This window comes from Tachysurus vachellii, chromosome 11 (assembly GCF_030014155.1).
Source record: "Tachysurus vachellii isolate PV-2020 chromosome 11, HZAU_Pvac_v1, whole genome shotgun sequence".
In the NCBI taxonomy this organism is placed as follows: Eukaryota; Metazoa; Chordata; class Actinopteri; order Siluriformes; family Bagridae; genus Tachysurus; species Tachysurus vachellii.
In genome coordinates, this window is record NC_083470.1 from 11964800 (window position 1) to 11981099 (window position 16300).

A 16300-nucleotide genomic window follows, 5' to 3' on the forward strand; every position below is an offset into this window, starting at 1 on the left:
GGTTTAAAGGAGGTGTGGCTCAAAAAATTATTCGGTAAATATGGGAAAAATGTTTGAAAAAATGTCTGAATCTGACTGTTTTGTCAACTGGATTCAAAAGTACCTTGCAGTGGTGTTGAAAGTAATGACATGTGCTCCGGAATTTTTTGGAATATATGTGAGTAAATATATGAATCATGAATATATGAATCAATTTGCAATGTTTAGGGTACATATAATCTGTCCATTCAGAATCAATGTAAATTTATTCAAGTTGATTAAAACGGGTGCATGTATACATACCATGTGAGACGTATTCAAAATTGTCATGATCAAAGCTATGTTCCAATTAGGGTTGTAGCTACATGGATGTAAATAAGCTTTGCTACCCTGATTGCCCTGCCAACTGATACCTCAAATCACTAAATAAGCATGCATTGTGACATAAAGCCACCCTGCAGAGATAAACGTAACATTCTATAAAAGCGCAATTTACTTTGTAGATATATTTACAAGTGATTAATTTGAAATGCCCCCACCAACTGTGTTAATTTAGAACGAGCCTTGACAAAGGAAAGTGTTGCAGTTAACCTGTGTCCAAATGTGCTGATAAAATTAAATGAATGGAAAAGAAATAGAGTCTCTCAAAAATAGAAGTAACACAAAAAACAGTCTCAAAATTGTTGCAGTGTTGCAAGGGATACATGTCAATTTTTCTACAACAAACTTTTTTTTTTTTTTTTTTTTTATCTTGAAACGCCAATCTCAACATATCAGGAACCAGATAAGAATTAAGCAAGCGCTTCCTGTCTCTGTGTCCTTATCCATCGTTTGCTCATTCTTGCTGATCAGTAGCCAAGATGATGAATGTGCTTTCATGCACATTGTCCTCAACAATATTTCTTATTCAGACACCAAAAACTTATATGATACATTTTCAAGAGGAAATACAAAACACTTAGAATGCATTAATGTATGTATTATTAGATCAGTATGCAAAAGTACACCAAATTTGAAATACATTTTTTCACTTTTTGCATTCTTTTTAATCAAATGAGTGACAAGAATCTCACAGTGGTATAAAATAAGCTGTATTTTCTAAACCATTTCTTTTTGGAAAAAAATTATTTTTTTGCACATTAGCTGGAACATTATTGGGCCAAATTATATATTTTCTAGCATTTTTTGCAGGCAATTATTCTGCCACAGACAATACAAAAAATCTGTAGTACAAGTAACAATTCATTTGTTTGACTTGACTAAGTCCACATAAGACACATTGATTAAAAAGAAATTGGCAACCATTGTTTTTTTGTGTGTGGTATCTCTAAAATCAAACACATTATAGATTGGCTCTAACTACAAAAGACATTTTGAGATAATACTTGATTGGAATTAAAGTCAGTCCTAATTCTCTCAGCATGTGAGATGTAAGAAACGATCAGTGTTGTTCTGAACTCGACAGTTAATGACAATGATACGCTACTCAACTACGTGACTTAAATGACTGCTGTAGATCAGAGGAAATCACACTGACTTTATGTCACTGTTTGCAAATTCATACTGCAGCTCAAAGCCATGGGCAAGACACTACACAGATGTTATACAAGATCATACATAGCACAAATACTATGCAGGATGCTTCCCACTGGGAAGCTCTTTAAACTAACTCATAACCTCCCAACTTTAACCACATCTCTGAAATATTTCAGTGCTCTCGTTAGCAATTTTGACTAAGAAAAATCAAAATCGGGGTCACAGTTGATGGACTATTTTTTGGTTACACAATAAAAGATTTCATTGTGTATTTACAGGCAAAGCGTATGTACTGATCCTCCTTGAACCGCTGTAGTCAAGGCCAAACGAGGGGAAGAGCAGATGATCAGAATACATTCAAATAGTGCCAACATTTTCACAACAAACTAAATTTCTGTCATTTTGATACAAAAGAGTATTGTGTCCACATCTCCAGCCAAAAGCGGCTTTGTAGATGTTTGGTTTGGAATTTATAAAGATCACGGATGGCTCATGAGCTTGGAGATGGAGTGACACTAGCTTTACCATTAGAGCCGATCATACTGTCTGTATAGTCCCAGTAAACACTCTTCCCAGTTTGAGTTAGCCTTCTCTTATCTTAGCAGCTAGGGCAGAGTTTTCTTGTCGAATAGCCTTGTAGTCGTCCAGAATCTTCTCCAGGTTGCTAACAGTCTTTTTACCATTTTCAGTCTCAATCTACAGAAAAAAGGACAGAAGTAATACAATTCTAGTAATACAATTCTTACACACACATGCATCATTTTACCCGCATCTTAAGTAGAAAGACAGCAATGAATTCTAAGCTAAAGTAAATCAAATAACAGTCCAGTTGCAGATTCAGCAAAGAATTTCAGCCAATCAGAAAAAGCACTTGAATTACGCTGCAGCAGAATCAATCAGTGTATGGAAAAAAGACTCCAGATCAGTGGCTAATCACACAATGTAAATTACCGATAATCAATCCAATTGGGGGTGGATGGGATGGGATAGAATATTATAGATTTTTACCCTCTCTGGCAAATCAAAGAAAAGATGTGTGCTTACTCAAAAGAAACATAAGAGAAGTATTCATTTATTCTCTAATACAGGTTAGGGTTAGCTGTCTCAATCGTTCAGAGTCGGTTGCATTATCAAAAGCATTTTGTATTGCCATGCATATAAAGCCATTTTGTTGCCAATAGCCACCCATTAATGGCATCAAGAAAAGACTATAGTCACCATTTAGTCATGTTGGCTGTTATCTAGACTTTTGTAACCAAATAATTTTAGCTATCTGAACCATAACAAATTTGAGATAAATATTCCAGGTGTAGAGGACTGTGTACTATTAGGAGTGATGGTACTAATATTGTGAAGAATATTTAATCTACATAATCATACCCAGAAGTTTTCTGGTGTAGAAGAATTAAAGATGTGGTTGAACAATTGATGTGATGCACTAGTTAAAGGTAAAGTTCACATACCTGTTCCTCCAGGTCTCTGATCTCTCTCATGATGCTGCCTGTGTCCTCAATGGTCTGAATAAGCTGGGTACAATTCTGAGGAACAAAAGTTAATGAAAGAAAAAGAACATCAGAATAGAGTAAAATGTGAGGACCAGTGGAGAATGGCCAGACTGTTTAAACTGATAGGAAGGCTACAGTAACTCAAATAACCACTCCTTACCACAGGGGAGAGCAGAAAAGCATCTCAAAATTTTTCAGTGTGCCTTTACCTCATGTAGTGCAGCCAGGTATTTGTAAGATTTACGAACAGATTCATCTTTCTTGGCATCCTGTGATATAAAAAAAGAAAACAGATTAAATAACCATCTCCCAATCTGAACTGTTTCAGTTGCTCAGTTACAGAGGACTTACCTTAAAAACCAGTTCATCTGTTACAGCAAACGTTCTGTCCAGCTTTCCTGTAAGCCCGTTAATCTCTTTCTGCAGGTCTTTAGTGTCCGACAAAATCTGCAATGCACAAGCAAAATTTCTATCCCCAGTTCAAACTCCAGCAACTGAAATGCACCGATAAACCACAGTGAGACTTTAAAACACCATTAAACAGGGACTGAATAATGAATAAATAAAGACCTTCGTGATTTCCTCCTTCTGTTTTTTAATGTTGCCAACAATTTCCAGGATCCTCATAGTGTAGGCTGAACGGGAGACATCTTTAGGCAATGTTTCATACTCTGTGATCTGTATCGGTAGCATGGGGAAAAGAATGTACAACACATGGCAAAACAGGAAGACAGATTACAGAATATGTCCACAAAAATAAGTTGTTTATCTTTAATGTATAAGAAAAAAAATGTTCTTTCCTACCAACTGCTTATGCAGGCTTTCCTTCTTTTTGGCCTCTTCAGCAGACTGTCGGATTTTATCATGAAGATCTTTGATATCAGATAACTTTCTGGAGGACTCCATCTAATAACAGATTTGAATATAACAATTGTTACACACAGATCCTTATCCATGTATGTGTGTGAACAGTGAAAATCTGAACACCTAGTATTTTACAACCTCAAGAATCTAGAGAATACAATCTATAGAATACAATCTAGAGAAAATCAGTGAGTAATGATGAATAAGTGAAACATGCATGGCAATATTCTGATAGAGAGAACAGCCTTGTGGGGTGAGAAATACAGATGCACATCAGAACTGAAGAATCTCAGATATAAAGCTTGTGGTGTTGGCATGAGAAAGTACATTTGCAATAATATAATCTGTGGCAGTTATAGTTTTCACTACATTTCTGTCAAAGTATGCGCTGCTGTAGTATGACTACATGCAGAAATATAGAGCTGGCACTGTCCAGTAAAGCTTCTCCTGTGCATTTAATATGTGTTCGTTAAATTAAATTTGTAAAATAAAGAAAAAATTATTAATCACAATATATTAAATTATTATTTTTTTACTTATGGATAAGAGAAAAAAATAGGCACATATATTTCATATTTCTTGAAAAATGACCAGTCTAAACCAATAACGGTAATAAGAATTTCAGTAATATGTTTTTTTTTTAAACTAAATAACATAATAATAATAATAATAATATATTAAACAACGAGTGGTATATATAAACTGGCTGCACCTCTCGATTACTGCAGAGTTCTTTAAGGCGGCGGTGTTCATCAATAAGTGGTGCTCTGTGCTTCTCCCACTGTGAGGCCAAATGAACCACTCGCTTTGAGCTTGCCTCTACCAGGCTCTGAAACACATACATTGAAAATACAAGACATTTTCGCTAATGTAAGTTTTAAAGACCACAGTTTATGAGGATGACTCTCATACCTGTAACTTAATCAGGTTGTTCTCAGCATCTGGCAGGAGGTTGATGGCCTGTTTTTTAACCCTGATGGTGTTCTCCTTCTCCAAATTACGTACCTCTTTCTGTTTTAGCTCATCTGACACCTACAAAAACAAGTTCATATAAACATGATTTTCAGGTATCTCTTCCAAATGGTACCTTTTTGGAAATCTTTTATTACATTTTGCATGCCACTTTCACTCGGGTTTTGATGATTATTTATTTTATTAAGCTAATTATTTGTAATCTGGTTTAAAGTGATACCGAGCTTGCAAATATTTGCAAGAACCAAAAAATTCTGACATGGAAAACAAGTGCATAGTGAAACAAGTACATGGTATAGGACCTGAGGATCATATTTACCGCTCTGGGACATTATTCTGAACATGCGGCAGTCATTACCTGGTGAATGGACACTGTGAGTTGCCTTATGTCCCCGCCCACCTCCTCCATTTGGACAGAAAGTTGCTGTAGTAGCTGCTGGAGTACAGAGAGTTCGGCCTCCTGCTGGGCCTTTAGGTCCTCCTCTGACTGGTGGGAGCTGGGAAGTGCACTTGCTGCTGCTGCCATCTGCTGAGCAGCTTTCTCGGGTTCCTGTAAAATAAAGACACCTCATGTCATTTTATGAAAAGCTCCTAGGGGCGAAAGGCAAGGAAATGATATACCATTTCTTTAGTGCAATAATTCATGAGGTCCCTTAAAATGCACATCTCTTTTATGTGCCACAGGACATATTCTACATATCATATTTATTACACAAATGGACATATTATACATATCATATTAATAAAGTTTTAAGTACAATTCGGTTGTGAAAAAAAAAATCAATCTTTGCATTCTGTAATTGTGCCAATTCTAATTAACTTTGAATTCACCTCAATATATGCAACATTTGTGCATTTAATGATCATCAATTTGCGTATTTTGGATTCCTGCCGTTTTACTCAATGCCGCCTAGCAGTTAGAAGCATTAGCTAATCACATGTCTGCCCCATAATTGATTCTGTTGAGAGTAAAATACAACCTCTCACAAAGTGGGCCCAAATTAACAGATTAGCCATTAGCTACAACACTAGCTAGAATGAAGCACAGGGCCTGGGGTTATCTTGTTAGCCCTCAGTTCATAAAGACAGAAATTTTAGTCAAATAGATTTCTACAATGCAGAAGAAAACCATTTTCTTAAAAACACTTCAGATCTAGAGTAGAGGTACTGTGGCTTATCCTTTGACTAGTGTTCACAATTTTTTAAAATGAATTTTAACCGGAAGTTGGTAAGCTTTCATATCAATCACATCAAATATCTGATTCTTTTGAAAAACAAACATTAATGTTTTGGTTTTTAAAATCACACACCAACACCTAGCTGTAAAGTTTCATCCCCAAACTTACACAGTGTATGCCCCAATCTCAATCCTAAAACAGCATTCTGTAATTTGGGAACACATTTTTGGCCAGATGAAGGTCTAAAAAAAAAACTATGGGTATTTACTCTCTAGGAAAGTATTTTGTCAGATCACAGCACAAGCTGACATGTACCTGTGTGAAGGTGAATTTTTCAGAGTGGGTGAAGCGTGTGCCTTTGGTCAAGACATTGCCTCCTGTTGTAGCTCCAGCAAAGGAGTTTAACAGCTCAGAAAGGTCAGAGGTGGAACGTGTGGCGTTGTGTGTGTCAGGCCGAGGCAGGGCAGCCGCCCTCAGCTGCTCCTCTATTCGCTTCTGCAGCCGCATTCTTTTCCTTGAGCGATAGTCCTGTAGAAAACAAAAAAAAGAATAATGGACTGTGTGTAGGGCTGGGCGATATGGCTGAAAACTGTATCACGATATTAGTGTTTTATATCGGTCGATATCGATAATTATTGATATTTTTATGACCCATTTAAAATAAGGACCAGGAGAAAAATATATTACATTTAAGCATTTTTATTTTAAACTTAACCTTCCTTTGATCATAATCCCCTCAGTTATTAAGACAGAAATGTCAACAACCATGGAAAACTCAAATAATTAAAAAGTAAACATAAGTCTAAAGTCACAATGAACACTTAACAATTATCTCTTAACATTTAAGGTGCAAAATGAAAGAAAATGTAAGACATGCTTAATAAAGTTTAATAAAATAGTGCGAAGTGTTAAATATAAACATAGAGAAACCTGAGAATTTAGTGCAAGTTTAGTGCTAGGAAGTTCACTAGCTGTTCACCTTCTGGTGAATAAAGTGTTTTAAAATATGTGCAGTGTTTTGTAAACATAAATAAAACTGAGGTAGACTGAGATACATCTGTAATATAAAAACAAACCTGATACAGTACAGTAACATTGTTTGAAATATAAAACCAGCATAAATATGAAAAAGTAGCTGACTTTTCCTTTCCTATTTACAATTTCCTCGCCGGTTAGTCGCCGCTTACTGAAACACGTTACAATGATATGGCACAACCAAACTGATACTGTTACATGATTGGCTGTTAGCATGTCTCTCCCTACGTTGCTAGGTTACCAGAGAGCGAGTGCCTTTGTTAACGCAGTGAAACTCGCAACCTCCGGGATGTACCTTTTCCAGGGATTTCAGAACAGCGTAACAGATATTGCGTCATCGGGTAGGCATGGCCTATTCGATAAACTAACCCTAACCCTAGTTTTTGGTTGTTTATTTGTTTTCTAAAATAAATCAACCTGTATGACTGTTTTGTGGTTTGTAGTATGCTCTTTTTTTGAAAGAGGGCGTTTTTCCAAGACCTCCGGAAACACGGCCACTTTACGTCGTGGTAACAAAACCCCTGGAATTTAGTGAATGCCGTTTTCTTCCGACGAAGAATAAAGTGTCCAATCAAGAACTTAAAAGAAAGGTAATAAAAATTACATTTCCTTTTTCCGCAAAAAAAAAAGAATAAAAAATATCGAATGTTTTATCGAACACATTTTTTATTGATATCGATCACGTCTATCACAATAGATATCGTTATCGTTTTATCACCCAGCCCTAACTGTGTGTTTTCCATACAAGATGAGAATGAGTCGAACTAAATGAGTCGAGCCATTCTAAGAACCACTGTGAAATGGCACAGTATTTTTATTCCTTCCTACCCTCACACAGTCTGATTTTACACTAATGGCATTGAGAAGAAGTACAAAAATCTCATAAATATCATCTAGAATTAGAACTTGTTGACTTTTTAGGTACAGGAATAGTTGCCACAGCACAGACAAGTGGTCTGATTGCAGACTGAAAGCTGGGTGAATATCGACATGAAGTGTGAAATGTCAGCAGAGACATGGGTTAGCAGACAGACCTGAGAAGACCTGAATGCTGAATGTCACATTAATGTGAGGGAAACAGCACTGTCCACTTCTAAACATGTTAATCTCTGCGTTAACCACTGAGCTATAACAGGGAGGCAAAACAGGAACAAACTTAACACTAATCTCAGAAATGGACAAAAGTTCATGGTTATTTTGGGCTGCTCTAAATAAAAAGAAAAAGAAAAAAAAAACATTAAGCACTGAAACATTACATAAAAATTATTATAATGTGAAAATATCTAAATGAAATAATTCATTAAAATGATTGAGTAAACGATCCACATATATCCACATTCGTATAATGAAATATCTTAAAATAAATCTGAAGTAATGGCACTTTCCTTAGTTTGCCTCACACTTTTCACAAATTTGAAACTATTCACATGCGTCACTTAATATTAAAGTTACATTTCAAATTAGGATTAGTGTTTTTATTTTTATTTATAACTGCACTAGTTTGATATTTTTGTTTAAATTACAGAAGCTAAAAAAAAAGTATAGTTAAATTTTGATAAAGTACAAGTCTGTTATATGGATATACTGTATTACTGAATACTCTGAAAAATATATATTCAGAAAACCCAGTGATTTAAATATAGTCCACTTCTGTTCATAAGCAAATGTTCCTTTACTAACATGACATCACTGACTTGGAGTGCAGCTCTGTTATGCGGCTGTGTCTATAGTGATTTAGCGCTATAGTGCACCTCAGGAGTGAGTCTGGAGAGAAGTCCTTGGCTGTTCCACTCGTTCTCCCATTCCTGTGCTGTGCTGAGTTCAGAAACATGGTTCTCCAACAGAGAGGCAGGCACTGAGGCAGCTCGAGAAGGCTGAGATGTAACAGGCAGCAAATACTCCCTCCAATACTCTTTCACCTCTGAGAGAAAGTTAAATAAGCATTAGTACACACGTATTATACTAAATGTGTTAAAAGGTTACAGGTTACACCAGTTACATAAATAAATTAGTTTTGGTTATAAATATAAAATGGTTGATTTGTTTCCTCATGCTGCTTCATGTTAGCACTTTTGACTCTGAACAGAAGACACACGCTATATGGCCAAAGGTTTGTGGTCTGTTGTGTCTACTGAAATATTTTTGCTTGTTCTTCATCAGACTGCAATCAGCCAGTTGATGACACCTGCTTTCTCAGAGAAATTAGTCTACAAAACCATGAGCACAGAAAAATGCAAATGACAAAGAAAAATGTACCTTTAGACTGTTTCTTGGCAGGAACCTTCAGTGAGTAAGGGAGACTCAGTGGCTGGGCATGAAAACTGTGACATGGGCCAGGACTCTGAAGATCAAGTGACCATTTATTTACTATTATTACTAAAGCAACTTGGACAGATAGCAATCAACAAATTTGCTAAGACATTAAAATGACTGGCTTCAAAAATATTACCTTACATATAAAACATTTTAACTGTTATATTTAACTGTAAATCACTGCAGCCCCTTTTCGTGGTCATGTGGTACCTGGGTTTTGCAGTGCATGGGCAGTCTGCAGGATGGAGGGAGCCAAGGCAACGCCAGCTGAGCTTTAATCTGGGCTGCTATGGCTTTCTGCAGGAGGGCAGACTTCCCTAAGAGAGGAGCAATGCGTTAAGAAACAAAGGAAAGCATAAAACAAACTGGATGTTTCTATTTATTCATTCCAGGAATGCATGTATTACTAAAATCAAGACACAGCATGCATTAAATGATCAGGAAAAATCCGGTCACTCCCACCACTGTGCCTGTGATGTCTGGCTTTGATACTATAGCTATAAATTGTACGGCTTTACAAAACTGTTCTATTTGGGTTTTGTGCAAAAAAATAAACCAGTCTGAATTCCCTTTGAATTGTTGACATAACTCAAACAATAGAGTATTATTAAACTAAAAACAGCATCAAAACCACAGTTACACAAAGCTTATTACTTGAATGGAGTTGGTTTTGGATGCTTTCCAACAGACAAGCACACACAAAGTTGAGTACAAAGGTCTGCATAGCCTAAGGAATCTACACACAACTATAAAAAAAAGAAATTCAGAATTACAGAAATCAAATTTTATTTAGTGGTAAATGGTCACAAACTGGTAAATTTAGTCCTCAACTTTGGTGTCCTATTCTTCTTGACTGCTGTATATATTGCTGCCGTATATATTGCCGTCAGGTTCAGGAGACAAAATCTGTTGGCTCTGCTTTATGTTTTGATTGTTTTCTTGTTGCAGGGTGTACATTTAATAATTTTCTTGATTCATTTTCTGCAAATAAACTGGAAAGATCTATTTATGTTCTTTGTTATGCCCAGAAACTACGTGGGTAAACATTTGCACTTAACTGTACCATCATTACTGCTATTATATGAGAACAAGGGCTAACCAAGGGCCTCAAACATAAACAAAAAAAGAACACAATGGTTCTAATTTATCAGTCTTTTTGCAAAGCAGTGTATAAATGTTAGCATAAGCCAAACTGATACATTTAGGTAATGCTGTTCATTTCACTTATGTGAGTATGTTAATGAATGGATCACCTATTGGCATAGCAAAGCTCTTTGTATTTAGTGCCTAGAAGACTATTTACATCTATGTTAATCAAAGAAAAGTTTTTTTAAGAGAAAAATTCTTTAAGATGGAAATTTTCCCAGGTGATCACAGACACTAATCACCCCCATACTGAGAAACCGCTCTGTTTAATTGTCAGTAGCAAGTGTCTAGTTCACCGTCGACCAAATGTCTGTCTGGCCTCTCACACACCAATGTGTAACCAAACAGCATGCCAGGTTTCATACTCATCCCCAAAATAATTCAACAGATTTCCACCCCAACTGTGACTTGTATGAAATCTCTGTAGCCTAATACCAGCTCAGTGTGTCCTGCCCGGCTGTTTTTCTTCCTGCTTGCAGACAAAAATCATGAGGCTCAGTAATTCAAAATTAGTTGCCAAATAAAAAAAAAAACATCATTCAAGTTCAATTAATCTTAATCAAGCTTAGTTTATTTGGTAAAAACTGAACCGAATAGTGCCTGATTCCCCCGATGCGTTGGGGCACACGATTTACACAAAAGGTTTGAGCCTTTCTTTAAAATTTTAGGATTAAACCTAACCCATGAAAAAGTCGGACAGAAGCAAAACCCTTGTTAATCTCTATAGCAGAACTGTCATGAAATACTAACTGTAGGTCTGTCAATACTGTTGGGAGCAAGCAGAACAAATTGCACCACTTCAATACTGTATATTGAATTGTATTATTGAAATATTGTGCAACTTTTTAATATCACTCATTGTTATTCCTTTGAACACATTATTCCCAAGCTGGTTATGTCAGCAACACTGGGCCTCAGAACATCCTGCAAAATGAAACAGTGATAGTTTTATTTTGTTACCTGCTGGTTGGTCAGAAACCTCTGCCCTCTCTCGAGGCAGCTTTTCCACCAGGAACATAAGTAAAGAGCGGATCTCTGGCTCATTACTGTATAGAAACGTCTGGTAGCCAATCTCACCCTTATAGCCCAAGTCCTATAAATAGACGCAGAGCAGACATGCCATCTATTAATTTGGTGCTTTTCAATGAGATTTAAGCAACAAAAAGCTAACAAATGATTTGAGTAGATGCGGTTTATTAATTTCAGCTGAAAAATCTCTTCCAGGACCTACAAAAAGAAAAAAGAAAAAGGGTAAATCTGTGACGTGGAAATGCACCCTCCTTTAATTTTTTGAAGTGATTTGCAGACAGCAACCCTCATTTTCCTGAGGAATAAAACAGTCTAGTGATCCACTAGTTGACCGAACTTCTGTGGACCTGATCCTCACATTTGTGCTTTTTGAACATCCCATTTTAGTCCCACCTTTGCTGTTGCAATAACCGCCACTCTTCTGGAAATGCTTTCCACTAGATTTTGGATTGTGGGTGAAGAGACCTGTTCAATTAGACATTGCTGGGATCAGGCAATGTCAGGCAAAGTTCAGTGAGGTTGCGTTTGGGGCTCTGTACAGGTCACTCAGGTTCTTTTACTCTAACCTTGGTAAGCCAAGTCTTCATAGACATTGCTTTGTGCATAGGGGCATTGTTATGCTGAAATAGGTTCAGGCCTCTTAGTTCCTGAAGGGAAACTGTAATAATACAGCATTCAAAAACATCCTATAAAATTGTGTGCTTCCAACATTGTGGCAATAGTTTGGGAAATATCCAGTGCATTTGTGATTCTGAGGTGTCTACAAATATTTGGCAGTATTGTTAATCAAAAATAAAGCATTTGTCCCAGGTCAACCATTATACATGGAAGACATGTCCTGTTAAGTCTCAGATGCACTAGTCTAGTGTGTTTGTTTGACACCAAAGCAAAGGAAACGCAATATAATAGTTTTCCCCGTATCATGTGGCTCAAGCTGAAATCTAGTTCTGGATAAAAAAAGTTCTTCTCTCTCACCTGGCAGGCTTGGGCCAGGCTCATGCCCACCCTGAAGCGAGCAGACATGCCAGGTGGCAACATGGGAGAGAGTCCATTGCCCATGGCAGGGTCAATCACGCGTAAACATCTCACCACCGCCTGCACTATGAGCTCACTGGAGAACTGCTTAACACTCTGCACATCTTCATCTATATCACTGCAGGACAGAGACAGGGTTTTACAGAACACAAAGTAATTTAGAAATACAGAGATACAGAGTGCAAAGTAGAAGAGGATGAGAAGTTGTGCACACAGCCATAAAAGCAGACTGTCAGTTCTTACATTACACAATCACTTTACACAATTACCACCAAAGAAGGAAAAAATCATGCTTTCTACTTGTAACAAGAGATACAACTATAAGAAAGTTAGAAACAGCACGTTCTTATCTCACACTGAACCTGCAGAACTTCAGAACTAATGTCTAGAATCAGTAACAGATTTAATGGGTCTGATTTTAAATGGTCTGTAGCTGCAGATCAGAGACCTGAGTGTAGGTTGGAAAATAAGCCTTCAAAACTTACATGCCAGCCTGTCTTAGTGAATGGATTAAAATCCTGTCAACTTCTTCCATTACTGAAAGATATTAGAATCAGGCTGAAAAATCTTCTAACAGTACCAGAGCCCCCACCACGTTAAACCAAAGGACTATCATAAGGCTGTGTGTCCTCGCGCACAGCTAACAGACATTAGCATCGCCTCACTGTACGGTAGTAGCACGGCTGCTAACTAAGGTAAATAAAACACACTAGCAGCCAACAACCACCCGAATTCCCATCATTAAATTGTAAAATATTAAGTCCTGCGATGTTTAGTTCTCTTCGTAATACTCCCGAAGAAAAAGAAACAGGACAAAATAAAAGCTTTTTTGCGTTCAGTGTATTTTTCCCCGATAAAAAGTGAAAAGGAAGTCACATGAAAGGAGTGCCCGCCGCAGTGCATTATGGGATATGTAGTTTTGTCGCGCCAGCAATAATTTAGCCTTTATTTATACACACACGGTATCAAAACACGCTTTCCCACAAGGCTCGGGTGTTCAAATGCCATGACTAAAATGACGCTTAAGGACCAGACAGCAGTTTTTTCCCATTTTTTTTATAGGAGAAATGGAATTAGAAATATAGCAAATTAGCTACAGCGAGCAATTCATTCACTCATGTTCTACCGCTTATCCGAACTACCTCGGGTCACGGGGAGCCTGTGCCTATCTCAGGCGTCATCGGGCATCAAGGCAGGATACACCCTGGACGGAGTGCCAACCCATCACAGGGCACACACACTACAGCGAGCAATTATATTAGTGAAATAAAGTAAAGCTGCCCTTTGTTATCTAAATTATCTGTTAGATTTCTTTATATTTATTCCTTCATACTATAAAACCAGGCATTTTTGTAAAGAATTTAATCTTAAATTAAGCAAAAACACACTTTTCTGTTTAAATGTATCTGAAAACATGTCTTTGCTTGATGTATAAACAAACTGAAAATATGTTTGTAACATCTAAAACAAATGTGAAACTATACTTCATATTATTATTATTATTATTATTATTATTATTATTATTATTATTATTATTAATACAAATAATTTAATTTTTTTAAACAAACTAGCAGAAACAGTACCGCTTACTTTTTACAATAATTTACATCGTAGGCTATATTTTATTTCACATTCCATGTGACAGTGTATTAGCTCTACAGGTCACACATCTCTACAGGTCACACATCTGAAACCAGTTGAAACTTCTGGTTTCAATAAAACTGAACCACACTGAAAAAAATCATGGCTTACTGCCATGCAATGCTGACGTAATGAGTAACACCAGGATTGATGCCAAAATGAATATTGAATAGGGGAAATACTCAAAAAGCTGTACATGAGTACAGAGTTTCTATTTACTTCTCAATTACTCGACTCACACATACACACATAAGATTGTTAATGTTTAAAGCCCAAGTGTACTGAAATTACTGAATTACCTCAGATTTCCAACATGTGGCAAAGTCATTTAGTTGCACAGGAGAGGAAAAACAAACGGCAACTAAGATTCTATGCGGAGATTAGCTTCGTTTTAGCACAATGTTTTAACACGTCATGGGAAGTTTAACATTGCCAGACTGCTTTAAATTTAGACATAGGACATTTGTAGTTAAACACTTTTATTTGTATTTTTGTATGATATATAATTTGTGGCACAAATGAATAATTCTGACATGAATTCATTGTTTTTGTTTTGCATCTTGTTTGGTCAGGACTTAAGATAAGGTGCTTTATCAACAGGAAGGAAACCATAATTCCACACCTAAAGTCATTTTTATGTAAAAACAGAGTATTTGTATGAGTTTACATGTATATATTAAATACTGAATCACAGTCGCAACTTTAAGTAATAAACTAAATAAAATGAAATGAGTACAGACAGAGTACGGAATTTAATAATATCATGTCTTATTTTCAATCTGGTTTTAGAAAACAACATAGCACAACTACGGCAGCCTTAAAGGTTTTAAATGATCTTATTGAATCTGTTGATAATAAGGAACATTGTGCTGCTTTATTCATTGATCTATCAAAAGCATTTGATACTGTGGATCATACTATACTGAGACAAAGACTTATGGATATTGGATTATCTAAACATACAATTGGTTGGTTTAATAACTATCTTTCAAACAGAACGCAATGTGTACAGGCAGAAGGTTTTATATCTGGTTCACTCAATGTTACTAAAGGTGTCCCACAGGGGTCAGTCCTTGGACCACTTCTATTTACTATATATAAATAATATTGATCATAATGTCCATAATGTAAAGTTTCATTATTATGCAGATGATAAAGTTATTTATAGGTCTGCATCCACACCCAATCAGGCTCTTTCGCAGTTACAGTTTGCATTTGATATTGTTCAGCGTAATTTGTTTGAATTAAAATTAGTTTTAAATGTTGATAAAACAAAATTCATGTTGTTTTCTAAATCCAAACCAATCTCAAAGAATAACCTTCTGCCTATTACTATGTCTCAAGGTTCAGAAATTGAGTTTGTGTCTCAGTATAGGTATCTGGGGATTTTAATTGATGACGCTCTCTCCTTTGGCCCTCATGTCGAGCAACTGGTGAAAAGATTGAAAGTGAAATTGGGTTTTTATTTTAGAATCAAATCCTGTCTTTCCTTTGAGGCAAAAAAGAGGCTTGTTGAAGCGACTTTTATGTCTGTACTGGATTACGGTGATGTTTTATATATATGCATGCATCTTCACAATGTTTACATGCTATTGATACTGTTTATCATGGTGCATTGAGGTTTATAACAAATCTTAAAACCCTCACTCATCACTGTGTGTTGTATGCTCGGGTTGGCTGCTCTGCGCTGTCCATCCGAAGACAAAAACACTGGCATGTTCTTATATATAAATCTATCCTGGGTTTACTTCCATCATATCTTTGTACATACATCTGTAAAAAGTATGCTTGTAGCTATAGTCTCAGGTCACAAGAATTATTTTTACTTTCTGTTCCAGTGGTACGTACTGAATGTGGAAAAAAGGCATTTAAATTTGCTGCTCCCTCTGCCTGGAATTGTTTGCAAAGTGCATTAAATCTGAGGACACTGGTTCTGTTGGACATTTTGAAAAAACTTTTACATGATTTGGAGAATGAAACTTCGGGCTGTAGGTGTTTTAATTAGTTTTTTTTTTTATTGATATTGAAATTTGATGGATTTGTTTGTGTGTGTGTGTATGTATTGTT

The 16300-nt window shown here is 36.3% G+C and overlaps 1 protein-coding gene across 1 annotated transcript; it reads right to left on the minus strand.

The window, feature by feature from the left end:
- Positions 1–943: 943 nt before the first annotated feature.
- On the minus strand, positions 944–13485 carry ccdc22 (coiled-coil domain containing 22). The gene is made up of 16 exons (XM_060881105.1): positions 13078–13485; positions 12533–12710; positions 11489–11621; positions 9593–9699; positions 9326–9410; positions 8821–8990; positions 6350–6562; positions 5215–5406; positions 4797–4916; positions 4597–4713; positions 3825–3926; positions 3591–3698; positions 3372–3467; positions 3230–3289; positions 2979–3053; positions 944–2211 (listed from the first exon to the last, which is right to left on the minus strand). The coding sequence occupies exons 1-16, from the start codon at positions 13125–13127 to the stop codon at positions 2098–2100; spliced, it is 1920 nt and encodes a 639-aa protein (XP_060737088.1). The 5' UTR covers positions 13128–13485; the 3' UTR covers positions 944–2097.
- Positions 13486–16300: the final 2815 nt, after the last annotated feature.